This window comes from Centropristis striata, chromosome 13 (assembly GCF_030273125.1).
Source record: "Centropristis striata isolate RG_2023a ecotype Rhode Island chromosome 13, C.striata_1.0, whole genome shotgun sequence".
NCBI classification, from domain to species: Eukaryota; Metazoa; Chordata; class Actinopteri; order Perciformes; family Serranidae; genus Centropristis; species Centropristis striata.
Window position 1 is genome coordinate 947,927 of NC_081529.1, and position 20,742 is coordinate 968,668.

Here is a 20,742-nt window from a genome sequence, read left to right on the forward strand (position 1 = left end):
GATGCTTTATACATGATAGGGCACAGGTAAGCTCAGCTAGTCGAAATATTACGACTGAATATTTTATTCATCTATAAAATCCAAGTGATATCAGATATGTATTAACATACTCACATAAATGATTAGCACCGTCACAGTGAGTCTCCTGTTTTTTTGCCCACTTTTCTCAATGTGCCACGTGAGGGGTGTTTGCATGGCAGAGGATCACAGAAAAAAAAAAAACCAAGATGAGTGATCCTCCTCAGCCGCACGCGAGCTAATCGGAGCGCTTCCGCCTTGCAGCAGCCAATCAGAGCGAGGTGCGCTGCAGCTTATAAAGCCATCTGCTGCCGAGCCTTCCGCTCACCGTCCCGCTGTCCTGCGAATCATTGACCCAGAGCTGCATCCCTCATCTACCGTGAAGCAACCGTGAAGATGGCGGCCCGGGTAAGATATACATGCATATGCTTTATTTATTCTAAATATATACATATATAGAAATAGCACCCTCCTGTTTCTGTCCGGGATAAACGTGCAAAGAGGGCGTAAAATGTCGTGCGAGCGCTGTCTCCCTTCAGATTGTCAGCAGTCTTGGTACCTTTAGCGGCTGAATGTCACCGCCACAGCACAACCTGCTGTTAATATCACTGGATGCTGCAGCACCACGACCCTGACATGTGTCAGGAGGAATCATCTCGCCTGGATTGCATATCAGCTCCGGTATCAGAGCCCCTCATGCTGCTAACCGGGACCACCGCTGCTCTCTCCCCGGCTCTGCGTGCCCTTGAGCCGACGCGGCTGCGTAAAAAAAACGGCCACTTAAAAGCATTTACGAGCTTTGCATGTAAAATGAAGAGTGGACGTGTTGTGTGAGTGCTCATAACAGCCTGGCACGTCGTATACAAGCAGCAAGTCAGCGTGTATTACATGATATTGGTTAAAAACAACGAGGAGCCTGCAGGCTGCAGAGGGTTTGCGCTGGTTAGCGGCTTGGCGCAGAGCGCTGCGCAGCTGGCTGCTGGACTCTGTCTATGTTTATGTCAGTGGTTGTGCAGAACCCGTCGGTAACCAGTCAGTAAACCTGCCTGATGTCTGTCATTCACCACAGGCCCCACTGTAGAGGGAGGCAGAGGCGGTAATATAGCATTCAGCATTCATTCATGTTTAATATTCAGCACCAGAATGTAATGACTCAGGGCAGGGCAAGACAATAATTGCATTTCGCTGCATCATGACATTTATTTTTCCTGGTGGAAGCAGGTTTGCAGTATGTTTTATTACATTGATCACAGAAATCATATATGGCAATATATGCTCTTATAAAGTAGTGACCCCATCATGTTTACCATCCTATATACACGGTCGCCCATAAAGTTGGAATAATTCTGTTTTTAGACACAATAATCTGTTAATTGTGGTTTCATGTTCACTGTGATATGTTTAGAGGAGATTGATCAATAAAGTTTTGAGAATATATACACTTTATCTGCCAAGAATCAATCACATTGTCACAATAATTTCATTCTCTTTTGGTGCCTACATTTTTTTGCCTTATGACGTAAAATACACTGTTGAGTTGAAGAGAGTGGACTGTGGAGCATGACGCTACTGCTAGCATTTACTTAGCTTAGCTTAGCTTAGCACAGAAACTGGAAACAAGGGGAAAGGAGTTAGCTTGGCTAATATCTGCTGCCAGCCTTTATATCATCTGTATGAAAAACAGGCTCTGGTTTACATAGATTTATTTTGTGTAATAGACATAGTCACCATGAGGTCACACATTGGTTTGTGACATTTTGGTTGTTGCCATGTTGGTTTTTAGTGACCATAATGTTGTTTTTTTGCAACCAGCACATGTGCAGTACGGATCAGGAGCCAGAAGGACGCTAGGTTCAAAGGTCACATAGTGCTGTACAAGCTAGCTAGCTTGGTCAGCAAGGGGCCTCCGTTATTCAAAATGAAAAGCCATTTTCTTAAAGTGGCTTAAGTCCAACTGGACACTGAATGAGACATTTTTAAGCAACCAGTTTGATGAAGTCGGGGCATGATTTTACAAAATGAACATCATGCTGTACTGAAGAAGACTTACAACTTGTGATTGAAACCATAAACTCATTAGGAAAATGTTTACTGAAGTAATAAATCAAGTAAGAGGTAGGGTCATTCTCCTATGGACTTAAAATTTTGCAACTTAGTTAGAAATAGTGGAATAATCGTCTGAAAGAAGATTTACTGTATGTGTGTGTTGGAGGTGCTCTCCATGGTGCTGAAGGAGCAAAGGCTATATGTGTATATATACATATATAAATACATTAAATTTGACTTCTTTTTGCAACCAGTAGAGTCGCCCCCTGTTGGCCATAAGATAGAATGCAGGTTTAAGGTTCAAAATCCTGAACTGGCTTCTCTTTTCATGCACCAATGTTTGGACAGGAAGCATTGATCCCTGCAGTCTTCAATGGTTGCCTGGTTACTGTTTAAAGACAAGAAATATCGTAGTATTATATAACACCAAGTTGTCACTTTGACAAGTGTCCAATGTTTGTGCTAAGCTAACAAGCTGCTGGCTGTGACTTCATAGTTACCATACAGACTTCTGATGTAACTCTCAAGGCAACATTCCTTTAAAATGAAGCAGTAAAACCTTTCTGTATAACCAGTAAACCAATCAGGTTTAAGTCAATCAGTCTTTAAATCATGACTCATCTATCATTCTGTCTGTGTGTATTTTTTGAGCAGTGAGTCTGAGGTAAAAAACAAAACAGAAGCAACAGCAGCAAGCCAGGAGCTGGATGACAGAATGCAGAGTCATGGTGCAAGGTGCTAGTAGCTGTAGCATTACACAGCAAGACTGATTCACATTGAGCTCATGTTATAGTATGAGGAGAGGAAACATAAATAATGTACATTTATGCACTAGGGCGTACCTCGGTGCTTGGCTCATAACGTCTCAGAGCAGCTTTTCATATCTCAATAAATATCATTAGCTTTATCGTTCATTAGCTTCACTGTTTGTGCTTGTAAGCTAGATATGAAGAAGTGACACTTCGGGGTTAAACGTGTCATTAGGTGTCTGCTTTTATCCAATTGTGCATTTTTTTTTCTGTGTTTTTTCAGTCTCAGTGGAAATATGACTGCAGTTAGTATGTCACTGAATATCTGTACTAATAGTTGTAATGCACTAATGGGGGAAAAAGCAAAAAGATGCATGCAGCTGCAGGGAAGCTCTGTCGGCTCCATCGTCAGCATTTAGTTGAACAGTCTGACCACTGGCTGATTGTGGATGAGACACAGCACCCCAGGGAGCTCCGTCAATACTGATTTAAATGGCCCCATGCTTTCATTTGTCTATTTTTAACTGGGGAGTGAATTCTTCAGGTAATTGGCAACAAAAAATAAAATCCTCCAGTATGGCTGCAGGGTTGTCACAGATCATGTACAAGCGAGGAAAACAAGCTGTACAAGAGAAGACAGTGAATATGATTATGTGTGCCACAGAAAACTATGAACTTAAATAATGTTTTCTGACAGCCCAGAGACACCTGGATAGAAAATCTGGAAACATACAAAGTTAGGCCGACGGTTGATTGAATTGTCAATCCAGGATTGTTTTAATCAGTTGGCAATGCCTACTAGCTGTTAATGCTTTGACAAATTCTTTTTTTGCAGAAATGCACCGCCATGGTGAATTATAGGCTGTACACATACCTCTTTTCAACCAAGGCAGTCTGAGGGCTGGCTCTGAACTGACTGGTGCCTGATCTTGAAGCAGTTTTTTGCACTTCGACAGCCAAAGAAACGGCCCTCAGCCAGGAAAACTGGTTCCAGGGAGAAATTTTCTCCCGGGCCCCGGCTGCTGTATTTGGCAAATGTTGAGATTAGCAATTTACACTACATTTAGATTTATGATTGATCTTTATTTTGTTGTACAATTTTATTTTAATTATAAATTTATTTTTCTTGTAATATCGTCAAGAGTATCGTTATCGCAAAAAAAGACGATTTAATGTCCAGTACCGACTGTTTCCTACTGCTGGACTAAATAATGAGCTGCCACTTTTCTGTTGACTGGTTTAATGAAGACAAACATTTGAACAGAATGGACATTTTTCATTATTCAATATGAACAACTGGACATGAGTTATACTTCCTGCATGGACCCCAGGTGACTGTGTACCTGAGTGATGTCCAGTGTGTCCCTGATATAATGATGGCACTCAAAGGAATTTCATAATTGTATCGCTAGATGCTATTTTAATTATTTCCTGCTGAGCTGAGTTTATTTAATGCTAGGTGTTCCTGGTGGTGATTCAGTTGACATGCAGTAACTGTAAATAACTGCCGTTGTTGAACCAATTCATCTTTGAAGCTTTATAGCTGAACTTACATTTCAAAATACCTTTTTTTCATGCAGTTATATGTCAAACAATTAGTTTAGTATTATTGCATTAACTTTGATAGCACCAATAAAACATTTCAAACCTAAATATTACAAACAATATACTGTAAACTAGAAATTACACATGCACTCATGAGTGTTGAATGCTGTATTTGTTGTACATTTCCGGTATTTTCCACAGTTTAAATTAGATTGGCAGCTGCAGGATTGATTTCAGGAGAATGTGCATTATTATTATTATTATTATTGCACTGTCAACATTTTCTGCAAAAATAAATCCTGCTGTGCTCTCCTTGGTCATGCATGCTGAGGCACATCCAGATGTAATCAATGTTATGTTAAGAAATGATGCAATGAAATTGTCCTACATATAAATGTAGAATAGGTGCATTGGATGCTGTTGTATGCATAGGACCAAAGATCTGCCCGCCATGTTTAGCTCAGACTGGATTTTGTATCACGGCATTGAGAAGATTATAATAATGCGTTTTGTGTGTGTGTGTGTGTGTGTGTGTGTGTGTGTGTGTGTGTGTGTGTGTGTGTGTGTTGTTGTAGTTCCTACATAGTGTGGACCGGAACACATTTTTAACCAACAGAGTGAGGACATTTTTTGCAAAGTGAGGACATTTCGGCCGGTCCTCACTTCTTTAAAGGCTTTTTTGAGATTTCAGACTTTGTTTTAAGGGTTAAAGGTTACATGATTAGGGATGGGTACCGAATTCGGTACTTTTATAGGTACCGACCGAATTCCGTCGGTACTACCGAGTACCGATTCATGTAAAATCAAACGGTACCATGTTTCGGTACCTAAACGGCGTTAACTTTAAACTAATCATTGATTTCAACCCGTTTTCATTTGACGTCTTTGATTAACAAGCGTGCTGACGATCGCACTATTTTTTAAAATTTATTTACCTCCTCGTCTGGTCCTGTCTGCTCACCGCGGCCACTAGCCACTAGCTGCCCTCTTCCACCGCGGAGCAGAGACCAACAGCCGGCTCTAGGTCTTCTAGCTGCCAGCTGCTATCTCTCCAATGTCTTTACCCGGGCTTGGCCTTCGTCTGCCTCCAGATTGGACCTTCCTTACTCCGTTTGCTCTCTCCATTCTTCTGTAGACCAGTCATTAACAGCTAGCAGCTAGCTGCTGCATCTCTGGTCCTCCGCTAATACTCCGCTCTTCAACTCAGGAATATTACCTGCCACTTTACTCCAAACTGCCTCGCTGAAATTAAATCCCTCGGACTCCTGCGTCATCCTCGATATATGCACAGAGCAGCCCGACTCAACTTTGTTTATTCCAACCATGCCACGCCCACAATACTGTCTGACCGGTGCTCCGCCCACAGCTACGACGTCATCACAACAAATCACACGTGCACTTGCAACTTTTTTTTTTTCTCCTCCGTGCTTTGCCACCTGAGAGCTCCTTTGCATTCTTTGATAACACTGCAACCTTCATGTTACAAAATGCACGTTCACTCAACAATAAAGCACTGCTCATCCTGGATTTTAAATTGTTTTGATATATTTTTTAAAGTTTATATTTTGAGAAATAAATATGTTACGCAAAAGTACCGAAAATTGGTACCGTTGAGTACCGGTACCGATTCCCAGGTACCGGGTATCGGTACCGTATCGATTCAAATGTGAAAGGTACCCATCCCTATACATGATGATGATAATTATCCTTCATTTTCATCTTTGTCAACTTTTTTCATACAAAATGAAGATGGATCAGGCAAAGGAAATAAAGGCAAAATTTACTGTGATGATACTGATGATTACAAAAAACTACAACTAACAAAAAAAAAATCACAACAAAATTAAAACTAAAACTAATGAAAAATCCAAAACTATTATAACCTTGGTAGTGAGGTCCTCACAAAGATAGAAGTACAAGAATGTGTGTGTGTGTGTGTGTAAAGATGAAATGTGATGGTACATTCCTCCTCTTGGTCATCCACCATGAGTCAAAAGTGTCCACTGGCGTGTTGTTCAGCTGCTGACACACACACACACACACACACACACACACACACACACACACACACTTACACACACACACACACACACACACACACACACATGAATATACCCTTCACCCTCTCCTGCCCAGCAGACCATGTCCTGTTGCTAGGCGTCCTGCAGCCTGTCAGAGGGAGTCAGGATAAAACAAACAGTTCCACATACTTGACACCATGATGGACTGAAAAGGGATTTAATGGTTAATATGATGTTGGTTGATGAATCTTTATCACCTCACAGTATATATCATCAGTTTGACCAATTTTGTTGAGAGAAAATCAGTTTCATGAATTAAATCTCTAAAGTCTCACTTCCAAAGCAGGTGATGGCCTTTCAGCACTGCGCCTGTTTCTCATGTATTCATGCATTTTTCATGGCTTTCATCATTTTACTGCCAGGAAATCTTCCAGTGAGGAAAGAAGATGATGCATGTAGCATGTTGACAAGCCTCTGGTGCTGACTTCCTGTTTCTGAGCCCACAGAACCAGCTCTGTAGACCAGAACCAGCTCTTTAGACCAGAACCAGCTCTTTAGACCAGAACCAGCTCTGTAGACCAGTCTGATCATCTCTGTGTGTGATGCTGCAGCATAAAACAACACACTACCACCACAGACTGATAAAACATCTGCAGCATCTCACTACACATGTCCAGAGATCTGAGCTGAGAGAAGAAAAAGAGGAGGCTCCGCCCCTTTTTGTAGAGAGCGTCTGTGTTTAGGGACCAGTCCAACTTATTATCCAGGTAAACACCTAGATACTTAGAACTTGGCACCACCTCCATGTCCACCCCACAGGTATTCACTGGCTGAAGGGGGGCTTGAACCTGAGGAAATCTCCGATCATTTCCTTAGTCTTTGAGGTGTTCAGTAGGAGATAGTTCTTCTGAAGGCTTTTATCAGATCCCTATATTCAGATTCCCGTCCATTCCTGATACACACCACAATAGCAGTGTCGTCCAAGTCCTTCTGGATGTGGCAGGACTCAGAGTTGTATTTGAAGTCCGCTGTGTACAGTGTGAACAGGAGTGGAGCCAGAACAGTGCCTTGTGGAGCCCCTGTGTACAGTGTGAACAGGAGTGGAGCCAGAACAGTGCCTTGTGGAGCCCCTGTGTACAGTGTGAACAGGAGTGGAGCCAGAACAGTGCCTTGTGGAGCCCCTGTGTACAGTGTGAACAGGAGTGGAGCCAGAACAGTGCCTTGTGGAGCCCCTCTGTACAGTGTGAACAGGAGTGGAGCCAGAACAGTGCCTTGTGGAGCCCCTGTGTACAGTGTGAACAGGAGTGGAGCCAGAACAGTGCCTTGTGGAGCCCCTGTGTACAGTGTGAACAGGAGTGGGGCCAGAACAGTGCCTTGTGGAGCCCCTGTGTACAGTGTGAACAGGAGTGGAGCCAGAACAGTACCCTGTGGAGCCCCTGTGTACAGTGTGAACAGGAGTGGAGCCAGAACAGTGCCTTGTGGAGCCCCTGTGCTGCTCATTAATGTCCCAGAAACACAGTTCCCCAACCTGACATACTGTGGTCTTCCTGTCAGCTAATCTGTGATCCAGGAGATGAAGAAAGATCCACTCCATCTCTGTCAGCTTGTTTTTGAGTATGTTGGGTTGGATGGTGTTGAATGCGCTTGAAAAAAGAATATGATTCTAACATAAGCACCAGTTTCCACCAGTTGAAGCATGTAGAGAACAGCAGCGTTCACTCCGATGTGTTGTTTGTATGCAAACTGCAGGGAGTCGAGTTTGTCTTTGACTTCAGCTCCAAAATAGCCATAAAGTCGCTAAGTCGGCAACACTGCTTGCCGCGTCGGTCTGTTGTCACATCGAACTCCATTGGTTAGCTGCTACAATAGTACCTGCACTGTAAAACCAAATGTTGCTTGTTTGTTATCATTACTCATTTTTACTTTTCAATACAACAAATATTTGTGCAAAAAGTCATTTTAACTTAAAATATTGAGTCAAATAGCAAGATTAATTTGAGTTAACTCCATTGTCTTCGTTGTCTTGACATAAAATTATTTCGCAGCATGGACAATCAAATATTTTAGTTGAAACAACAAGTTGGTTTTACAGTGTGTATGGGAACAGAGGCCGAGGGGAACTAACTAGTGGGCGGAGCCAAAACACTCAGCTGCTTTCCAAAAAGTACTCAGTGGAAACACGCCTAATATTAAACAGGAGCTTATGCAGGCTTTGACACGTTAATGGATTATTGATCTGCTATTTTAAATAGTAAATTGAGCTCTAGCATTAACATTGATTTTCTGTCTTTGCCTTGTGCTCTCTAGTAAACACAAACAGAGAGTGAGTGTGAGGTCAGGGAGGCAGTAAGACACTTGGACAGACTCTGGCCATAGTGGAGATTGAACTGTTAACCTTCTGTCTTACCAGCCATCTGGCCTTCAGAAAGCCACTGAATTAGAGAGCAACAACTCAAGACTAAAGCAGGTCAGTATTATAAATGTCCAAGAATACCATGCTGAAGCTACTCAAAGGTTACCATCATGCCCAGTTGTTTATTGTTTATTGTTAAAAAGATCCCCATTAGCTGTCACCAAAAGTGGGAGGAGCTAATCTTCCTAGGGGCAAAACAAAAATCACTTAACAATTAAACATTGTAGACATTATTATATAATCAGAAATCATTCCGAATGAGTTATTACATTCATATCTATTACATTAATTCTCACTTTCATACAGTAAATATGTTAATTCACTACTCACAAATTTAAATAGTGCATTCTCAAGTAATAATTAAAAGATACTTTACTATTCAGTTCACGTATATTCAGTGGACCTGCCTTTTTTGGTCAATTTGTGCCTTTTCTGGTCATTTTGTGTCTTTTTTGGTCATTTTTTGTCTTTTTTTTGGTCATTTTGTGTCTTTATTATCATTTTGTGGTCAATTTGTGCCTTTTTTGGTCAATTTGTGTCTTTTTTTGGTCATTTTGTGTCTTTTTTGGTCATTTTGTGTCTTTTTTTGGTCATTTTGTGTCTTTTTTTTATAATTGTGTGGTCAATTTGTGCCTTTTTTGGTCATTTTGTCAACAATTAAACATTGTAGACATTATTATATACGTCATCAGAAATCATTCCGAATAAGTTATTACATTCATATCTATTACATTAATTCTCACTTTCATACAGTAAATATGTTAATTCACTACTCACAAATTTAAATAGTGCATTCTCAAGTAATAATTAAAAGATACTTTACTATTCAGTTCACGTATATTCAGTGGGCAATTATTCCAATAACTGATAGCACGATAAATAACTGTTCTCTTTAAGGCATTTGATTTTGGACATGGTGACATCATCTGACCACCAATAGCTGACCTTGTCTCATAAGAATGAACCTGATCACATCTGACAATTTGGTTATATAAGAAAACAGGTTGAAAAGAATAGACAGTGTTTCTAAAAAATGTTGTTGTATTGCAGCCAACCAATTTATGCTGTTAGCGGGGGAAACCGGTGTAGAAACCGGTTAAGAAAACACACTCTGAAGCATTTTCAACTTATTTTTACTGACAGACGATTCCACTTTTTGGATACAAATCTTCAGTTCTCTGCTTCACATCCAGCAGCCATGCCAGGACAGTCAAAGGTAAACAGCTTAGACAGAATTAGACACCAAGTGGAGTGTTGATGCTAACTGGCTTTTGCATTGACTCTGTGCAGTGGTGGAAAGTAACAAAGTACATTTACTCATGTACTCTACTTAAGTACAATTTTGACTTACTTGTACTTTACTTGAGTATTTCCATTTTATGTAACTTTATACTTCTACTCCACTACATTTTAGAGGCAAATATTGTACTTTTTACTCCACTACAAAAAAATACATTTAAAGATATTTGACTTGTTGTTTTTTAATTAAACCTTGTAACAGTATATTAAATAGTTAAAACGATCCCTAACTTGATCAAATTACATTTGATTACTTGTGCTGCTTACATAAATACATCATAATATTAATCCAATAATATACTTGATATATATAAAACACTCTGAGTGGGTCCATTCTGCATAACGTGTACTTTTACTTTTGCTACTTTAAGTACATTTTGATGCTGATCATTTTGTACTTTTACTTCAGTAAGTTTTGAATGCAGGACTTTTACTTGTAGTGGAGTAATTTCACAGTGTGTATTAGTACTTTTACTTAAGTAAGAGATCTGAATACTTCTCCCACGACTGACTCTGTGCTTGGTGTGGTGGATGTGAACCTGCAGGATGATTCAGAAGTCAGAATGTAGATTATATTTTCAGCCATAACTTGAAGCATCAGACTCACTTTAACCTCTGACAGATGGTTTCAGGTATAAATCGAAAGTCTTTACATTGCTGTCAACACTTATTGAGTCTCCCAACATTGTTGAGTAGGAGCTTGTTCAGCTTCAAGGACGACCCGCTCCATGTGATGGTGTCAGAATCAATAGACTGACTAGAGCTGGGCTGCTTTTGATTCCACAATCAGAGAAGAAAAAAAGAAACAGACGCCTACTGGTGTGATGGAACAAGTGAGGGGGCTATAAAAGATGGCCGCTCTGCCGACGTGTGTCCTCTGTAATAAAGTGAGCAGATTATTTATTCTCTAAATCTCCCTGTAGATCAGCTGCTTTTCATCAGGAGGCTGTTATTTGTTCCTCTGTTTCAGCACCCACACCCAATTTTGGAGCTATCAGACTGTATCGTTGAGGTCGGAGGCTGTAAACTGCCTCCGTTACATTTGGATTGGCAAAAATAAAACAGCAAACAGGCTTTCCTTCAGTCTTTTTACAATCCAGCAGCAACATTTTCTCTTCCTTTCAGTCTATGTGTCAGTCATCCTCTCCCTTTGTGGTTTTCTCTTTTTGTTTCCTTTTTTCCCTTTCACACCACCACACCTGGCTGCACACAGTTGTATACAGCAGTAGTTCTCAACCTTTTTGAGTCGCGACCCCCAATTTAACATGCATGTTGTCCGCGACCCCCACTCACTGAACACAATCTCACACGCACAGTTCAGATCACCCAAAAAAGAAACAAAATGACCAAAAAAAGGAAATAAAAAGACACAAAATGACCACAAAAGACACAAAATGACCCAAAAAAGACACAAAATGACCAAAAAAAGAAGCAAAATTACCAAAAAAGACACAAATTGACTACAAAATGATAAAAAAAAGACACAAAATGACCTAAAAAGACACAAATTGACCAAAAAAGACACAAAATGGCCAAAAAAGACACAAAATGACCAAAAAAAGACATTAAGTGACCAAAAAGACTAAAAGACTAAAACACATTAACACATGCTGACTTCCAAAATGATTTGGCGACCCCCAGAAATCATCTTGCGACCCCAATTGGGGTCCCGACCGCAAGGTTGAGAATAGCTGCTTTAGAGTACGTAGCATGATCCATTCTCATATATCTTCTCCACATACATGCTGTATGTTTTTGTATATCATTTACCTGCACATGCAGTATGAGAATGGGTGTGCATAGGAATGTATGTGTGTGTGTGTGTGTGTGTGTGTGTGGGAGGGATAGTAATGGTTAATCCCTGGCTGTCTGGATGCTGGGCCTTCCTCTGAGCTCTGAGCTGCAGCTATATTTAGAGAGACACTCTGCTGTGGGGCAGCCAACACAACACACCAGCAAACACACAGATGCACACACACTGTGCACACTGTGAGCCAGTGTGTGTGTGTGTGTGTGTGTGTGTGTGTGTTCACTGAACACAGGAGCAACACCAGTGGGTGTGGGCTTGTGTGCTCTGTCACTCAGGTTTATACTGCTATTCTACCAGCTCAATTATTAACATATTATATACGAATACGAAAACTTTATTATCCACTGAGTGGAAATTCCTCTTTGGTTTCACCATAGACATGTCTCAAAACAAACAGAATAAATAGTAAAACAATAAAGAAAAACATTTCAAGAATAGAAAAATATAAAATAGCCTACAGCAATAACTACTTCACACATTCAAGTTATGTAATTTGTATCATACAAACTGGGTTTTCCCCTGTTTTTCACCTTTTCAACAACATGCATGGCTAGAGCCTCATCACACAGCTCTAGATGAATGCTCCTGTTTCAGAGTTCAAATAGAGCTCTATTGACCAGGCCTATATGAGTAGTGAGTGATTTTTATTCTAGCTGTTCATCCAGCCTGAGGAAAGTGAGTGAAAGCTTCTCAGCCAATCAGCAGCTTCTACCCCACGTGTGGACTCTTAAGCCCCGCCCACAGGCTGCATCATCATCAGTGGTCCAATGAAATAAATTAAGTTTGCGCTCAAGCTTTTCAAGCAAGCTCAAGACAGACACAGACGGTAGCTCGCAAAAATAAAACTTCAATATGGCAACGCAAAGGAGCTTGTTTTCATTTAAATTCACAAAGAAACGCTCCGAGGAGCAGGAGGAGGAAACTCCTTCCATTTTACCATCCAGCTCAGCCGCCTTCTACCCATCAAGTCCTCTCGTAGCCTAACCCTAACCCCCTCACACCAGCAAGGCAAGTAACAGTTAGGCTAACATTAATGTTACACTGCAAAAAAGCCAACTTGTATTTTTTGGCCTAAAACAGTGATTTAAGTTGGTAAAACTTGGAAATATAAATGATTGACATTTAGGGCAATAATGTAAGTTAGCACAACAAAGGAAGCCAGTTGTCTGCTCAAAAACAAGTTGGTGAGTTGTTGTTACTTATATCTTTAAGTTGGGGTTCACAACAAGGGACAATAGTTCTGATAACTCTTATTTCTTTGTTGGGAAATGCGGGAAAACGGTGAAATTCGGTCATTAGTGAAAGCTAGCGGCTAACTGATGCTAGCGGCTGACTGATGCTAGCGGCTAACGGATGCTAGAGATGCTACAAGAGTAGCCATTAGCGTATCAATGCTAACTCAAAATTGTGGTCACAACATTAGCTGACATTTCATAGCGGCGTTGCAATCGTGCCAGAGAAATTATCACAATACTCACCATATCGCAAAGTGCTTAAAATTGCAATAATAATCGTGACTCCAGTATCGGGATAAAGTCGTATCGTGGGGCCTCTGATGATTCTCACCTCTACTTTGTGGTCGGTTTGTCAATATGCTAATTTTCATTAGTCTGATTGCTAGATTCTGATTGCTAGATTCTGTTACAAAGATCGTTTTTAGCCAGTCGCTGTTGCTTACCTCACTGTTGATGACTGCAGATTCTGTTTTGTATGTTGGTTTTTAAATGGTGTGAAAACACATAAAACACTGAGCCTGTGGGCCTCCAGGCTCTGTGGGCTGCTCTCTTCTCTTGCTGCTGTGCTAATGTTCATTACAAAAATTGACAATTTGCAGCAGTGGAGATGAATAATTGTTTACCCACCTAATATAGCCCCAAAATTGAGTTTCAGCTTCAGCAGATTAAACGTAATGTATAATTCATGGTCCATATAATACAAATAACACTGGCCACTTTTCTGCTACGTTGCATTTTTTGCTTCATAACTATTTTGCTTTACAAGCTCAGCCGTGTGTCTTTTTCATTCTTATAATAAGCATAAAAATGGCTCATATTTGTATCAAGTCTTTTGATTAACTTTGATGAAGAGCCGCTGAGTAACAGACGCTCAGTTCTAACAAATTAAATCTGGCAGGGAAGCTCCGTCACTGCATCTGAAAAATGACAGCAGCATGAAACCTCTTGATTTAATAGAGTCCAACAGGAGACTGCCAAGGAATTACTTAGTGTGATTTATTTAAATGGGAAGTGAGTTAGCTCTTATAGGCAGCTCATTCATTTCATAATGTGCATGTATTGGATGTGTGTCTATGCCAAGCAGGAACCAACCAAGTGCCTCAGAGGTGATTTTGTGTATCATTTACTTTAATCTGGCTCTTTAAGCTCCAGATCAAACATGCACTGGTGAAAATCACATCATGAGCTGAAGGCTTTCTGGTCCTGTTTGTGCCTAATATGTAGTGTTATTAAATAAAATTCAAAGCACAACTCAAAGTTGAGAAAGCACACAGTGCAATTAACAGCTTGGCTTGGCTCTTATTTCCTTCACTTGGACGGAAAAGGCAGACTATAATGGTTTCAAATTTAATTAAGGTCGAGTTCATGGAACAAATTTGTCTGACATTGATTTTTCTGATATTCTGTGGCACAAACATCACAAGTTAAGAAGCCCAGAAGTTAAGAGGTTTTAGTTTAAGTGATGGAACGATTCTCAATCATCATTAGACTTTTTGTTTGTTTGTTGAATTAGTTTCTTTTCCATTTTTGCCATGCCGATGTTTTCATCTTATGTAATAACATACTGAACAGATTGTGTAGCAAAGGTCCATTAATAGATTGATATAAATGTGAATGTGCCTCTGGTAAAGCTGTCAGAGTTATAGTTTGGGCGTAGGACGCACAGATGCGCCACCAACACCACCAACAGCCTCATTGGCTCCCATATTAAAAACGCAGGAAGATTTCTAAAAAAGGGAAATGTAACAGTTTTTTTAGATCGCTCTAACAAAGCTATATTTTAATTTTTCTTAAAAACGCTCAAAGTGAAGTCGGATCAATGATAGGTATTATGGTTTTGCCAAAAAGGCTTTCTGTTCGAGGCCAGAAATTCCAGTCTGTCGGAACATTGGCAGTTGGTGCCAGTTAATTCTGTTGATTGCTTTGATCTGATTGCCTTTGATCTTTGATGTGATTACAGTTACAGATACACACACACACACAGGTAACTTTATGCGGTTTTCGTTACACACACACACACACACACAAATGCGCGCGTACACATGTTTCACACACACACACATTTTGAGGTTAAAGGTCATAAATACTTGTAAAGGAATGCTTGTTGTAGGTGTGCTCCTTGTATATTATATAGTATCATAACATTACTAGTATTAATAGTTTGAAATCTCTGAAGAATCTCATCATAGTGTACACACACCGGCAGTAGCCCCCGTGGCCCTTTCAGAATTTCCCCAGAGGAAATTTTATAGTTATTACATATTATATTATATATTATATACTGTACTATTATTATTATTATTATTATATACCGTCTAGTCACTATAGCATTGTTGCATCATATCATCAGTATAATTATAATTACCATCATCTTGGCAACCTACCAACTGATCTTCTTTTTTTAACTTCTTAAGTGTCCTTGTTCTATTCTGTGTTTTTTTCTATTGTTGTTTTTATTTATGCTGCCTCAGTATTTCATTTTGTGTCTTTTTTTGGTAATTGTGTGTCTTTTTTTTGGTCATTTAGTGTATTTTTTGGTGATTTTGTTTCCTTTTTTAGTCATTTTGTGTCTTTTTTTTAGTCATTTTGTGTCTCTTTTGGTCATTTTGTTTCTTTTTTGGTAATTTTGTGTCTTTTTCTGGTCAATTTGTGTCTTTTTCTGGTCATTTTGTGTCTTTTTTGATCACTTTGTGGTCAATTTGTGTCTTTTTTGGTCAATTTGTGTCTTTTTTGGGTCATTTTGTTTCTTTTTTGGGTGATCTGAACTGTGTGTGTGAGATTGTGTTCAGTGAGTGGGGGTCGCGGACAACATGCATGTTAAATTGGGGGTCACGACTCAAAAAGGTTGAGAACTACTGATCTATCTATCTATCTATCTATCTATCTATCTATCTATCTATCTATCTATCTATCTATCTATCTATCTAATATATAATAAAATACACATCTTTCAGAGCACCAGTTACATGGACTTGTTGAGAAAAGCAGAAAATAACTTCACTGAGGACATATTTAGGATTAATTTTGTGGTCCGGCTCAACAGGGAGCACCTGATAGCATTCAGTCTGTGTGTCGCTACCTTCCCATCGATCGCCGGTGCAGGAATCTGACTGGATCCCTCCTCTGAGGCTCTGCAGGATGAATAATTTAAAGGCAAGCTTGGAAAAAGAGGAATATTTAGAGCCAGCGAGGGGAGATACAGGGAGAGAATGTTTAGTGATCCGGCCACGCCCTGTTCACACGCAACACGCTGCAAAAAGAGAGGAAGACTTCTTTAATAATACATTTATAAAGGAGAGGAGATCCTACAGCAGATTTGTTAGGTACTGATTGGACTGAGACAGAATGATTAGTAATAAAGTAAAGTAATTTAAAAGAGTGTCTGAATATTAACACGCTCTTTAATTTCTCTCTTGCCAATAAAAAGGTGAATGAGAAATTAAATTCAGGGTTTTAATATGATGGATTTTTGCTGCTGCAGAAGACGAAATGGACACAGTAACTGATTAGATGAGGGTAATTTATTGAACCAGAATCATTTTGCAGAAAGCCATGGTACAGATTATTTATCCACTGGCAGGAGGAGAGCACATGGAGCGATCGAACCCAACAGATGAAACTAGAAGAGACGGCAGAGATGAGGTTTAGGGAGCACGATACTGGAGACATGACAAAGATTGCAGAAAGATAGCTTTTCTTAGTACACAGTACTTTAAATTCCAGTAAATATAAAGACACTGCTGCACAGGAGAAACGGTGAGAAAAAGAAAAGAAAAAGCCGAGGCAGCAGCAACTCAAAGGAAGTCCTTGGACAACAGTGTTTTCTCTCAGTAAATGAGACAAAGAGACAGTTGGATCATTGTTTATCTCTACAGACAAGCTGAAGTCAGAGCACACTATTAAAATACTGGAAGGAAGAAAGCATTGAAGGAAGATGGAAGGGAAAGAAGGTGCATGAATGCAAAGAAAGTAGGACAGATTTAATGTCAAACTGTTCTGCTGGCTGTTCGACATTTTGGAAATTCACTTTTTGAAGAATGTTTGATGAGAAGATTGATACCACACTAATGCCTGTATGGTTAATATGTACCTGGAGCCAGCTGTCAGTTAGCTTAGCTTAGCATAAAGACTGTAAACTAGGGCAAACAGCTAGCCTGGCTCTGTCTGATGTAGCAATATCCACCTGTTTTTATGGGAATGATTTAAAAATTTTGCTTAATCCTTCGTTTCAGTTTTAGAATTTGATCCATTCAGTCCGATAACATTTGCAAGTCGAGAAGAGCCACACAATTGAAATATTTTTACCCCACCTAGTAAGTTGGAAACAGAGTGGAAGATCCATAATGGATCGACAAACTTTTCTGGCAACAACTTTCATGGAAATGAACAGGCCACCACCTCCAACACGTATAGGGTTATACCAAATCTAACCACTAGGTGTCTCACTTCACTCTGCAGCGACTGCAGAGTGGAACATAATGAGAGTCAACCTGGTCTAACTCTAAATCCGTGGAATAGCCACGGAATCACTCAAATTTCCGTGAAACTGACACGGATTTGGCTACAATGCAAGTTAATGACAGTCATATCCCGTGGCTATTCCATGGATATTTGTTCCTATTGGTTTGTTCCAAGTCACGTGACTTTCAAGGTCCCGGCGGTCAGAACAAAAAACATGGCGGACAGTTCTCTCATTTTTAGTGGAAAAAAACAATATTTTGACTTAGTTTCTGCATAAAAATGGATTTTGATCACATTTCTAGCGAGAAATATATGTTTTATTTTCTAAATATTCACTCAGTGAATGTACATAATCACTTTGTATGTTGGAATAGCCACGGGATATGACTGGCATTAACTTGCATTGTAGCCAAATCCGTGTCAGTTTCACGGAAATTTTAGTGATTCCGTGACTATTTCACGGATTCCTGTGAGACCAGGTTGTATATTATATAATGAAAATACAATATGGGTAAAATGGGAATCTCCTTTAACATATGAGTCATGCATTCATGTCCTATTTTATGATTTCCAATAACTGTGGTTTCATTTCGAGCCTTGCAGGCTGCTAGTACGAGAATACTTTCCTTGAAATTGTGTCTCCTGAGTTTAAAGAGCTTAAAGATGTCAGAGGGAGCTCAGAACTTCCTTCAGGCAAAATCAGAGACAGGAAGTCAGACGGAGAATTCATGCAGGACGAGTGATGTTAACATGACGACTTGTTAAAGAAATGTTCAAATGTATTTTCTTCTGACACTGTTCCACTACCTGTGATGTCTTGTCTGTTTGAGCATGCCGGCTAATGCTAATGCTAACCTATCCAATGCTAACAATACAACGGTAGCCTGGACACACAGCTGTAACAGGACTCGTACTGGAGTGAATCACTGCCCTTCCCACACCACAATCCATGGATTTTCAAATATATTCATACATGATTGACTGATTTATTGATTGAATGAAATGTGGAAGTAAATTACCTTATAAGGGCATATTAAAGGTTCCCATTCCCAGTATGGTTACATTTCCCTCTCATCCATTAACATTCACCCATCAGAGAAGATAATCAGCTGATTCTTTTCTCTTGTATCCATGTCTCTTATCACAATAAGACAGTTTGTCTCTAATGTGAGCAAGAGACACAACTTTATAATAAACATAACACGGTATGTTTGGCATGGCGATCTACATACAGTACAGGCCAAAAGTTTGGACACACACCTTCTCATTCAATGCGTTTCCTTTATTTTCATGACTGTAGTCAGGCAGCTTAGCTAAATAAAGGGGACACGCTGGACAAAAGCACCAAATTTTTTCCACGTGCTCTCTGTCACCATAGGTTTCAATTTTTGGTAGGAGCCACTTCATCAAGATGGCCGGTCCGAGATGGCGCCCATATAAAGTCTATGAGAACCAATACATCGTCCAAGCCATTCAGAAGGCCAATCTTGGTGTCAAAATCTACATTTTCTGGGTCTTTCTGGAATCATTTAAAGCTGTTGAGAATATCACTAGATGATTATTTGATCAAATAGAAATGTTCATTTTCACCCAGACTGGTAGGCAACTCGCTTCAAGTGCTGCAGCAGAGAATCCTGAGCTGAAAATGTTTGGAATCTAATATTTATGTAAATACATGGCTAAAATGAACATATCTATTTGATCATCTAGTGATATTCTCAGTAGCTTTAAATTATTCTTTGACCCAGAAAATGTAGATTTTGACACTAAGATTGACCTTCTAAGTGGCTTAGAAGATATACTGGTTCTCATAGATTTTATATGGCTGCCATTTCCGATCTGCAATCTTGATGAAGTGGCTCCTACCAAAAATTGAAACCTATAGTGATTGAGAGCATGTGGAAAAAACGACGTGTCCCCTTTCTTCCCAAATCTGGTCCTAAGCCTACGACTACTATTGACATTGTAGATTCATCAAAACTATGAATGAACACATATGGAATTATGTACTTAACAAAAAAGTGTGAAATAACTGAAAACATGTCTTATATTCTAGTAAGCAAAGGGTGGTTACTTTGAGGAATCTAAAATACAAGACATGTTTTCAGTTATTTCACACTTTTTTTGTTAAGTACATAATTCCACGTGTGTTCATTCATAGTTTTGATGCCTTCAGTGAGACTCTACAATGTAAATAGTCATGAAAATAAAGAAAAACGCATTGAATGAGAAGGTGTGTCCAAACTTTTGGCCTGTACTGTACGTCTCACATCATCTGACCACGACCAGATTTGGGGTGCAGTGTGTAACTGGACAAAATGTTGATTTTGCATTTTGAAGAGAAAAAAAAGACAGAAAAAATGTGATTTTCCAGTTTGAAAAATCCAGTCTAAACAAAGCCCCCCAACTCTGTGTGCACGTACTTGACACCATCTCATTGAGTGTGTGTGTGGCCTGCATGAGTCCTGATCCATACATGTAGTCCGGCGGCTTAGGACCAGATTTGAGAATAAAGGGGACACGCCGGACAAAAGCACCAATTTTTTTCCACATGCTCTCCATCACCATAGGTTTCAATTTTTGGTAGGAGCCACTTCATCAAGATTGTGGATCGGAGATGGCAGCCATATAAAGTCTATGAGAACCAATATAACATCCAAGCCACTTAGAAGGTCAATCTTGTTGTCAAAATCTACATTTTCTGGGTCAAGGAATCATTTAAAGCTACTGAGAATATCACTAGATGATTATTTGATCAAATAGAAATGTTCATTTTCCACATGTTTTTACGTAATTCCAAGGTTCCTAAGTGGTCGGACATATATTGATATAGGTTTTTATTTATGTCATTTTGATCTCAACAAGTTATACAATGGATATCAGTAAAGATTCTCACTGTAAATAATTTGTTGATCAAGATCTGACATGAGATTAAAGCTTTCCCTTGATTTTATTTAGCAGTGTACATGGCAGCTAATCCTCACTCTCCCATGAATACAGATTCCAAACATTTTCAGCTCAGGATTCCCTGCTGCAGCACTTGAAGCGAGTTGCCTACCAGTCTAATAATCATCTAGTGATATTCTCAATAGCTCTAAATGATTCCTTGATCCAGAAAATGTAGATTTTGACACCAAGATTGACC

General features: G+C 39.6%; 1 protein-coding gene across 1 annotated transcript in view; it reads left to right on the forward strand.

The window, feature by feature from the left end:
* Nucleotides 1-320: 320 nt before the first annotated feature.
* Nucleotides 321-20,742, forward strand: part of LOC131983733 (vesicle-fusing ATPase) — a 58,633-nt gene continuing 38,211 nt past the window's right edge. Inside the window, exon 1 of the mRNA XM_059348520.1 lies at nucleotides 321-426. Within this exon, the coding sequence (XP_059204503.1) occupies nucleotides 415-426 (12 nt within the window). The 5' untranslated portion in view covers nucleotides 321-414. The remainder of the gene's footprint in view (nucleotides 427-20,742) is intronic.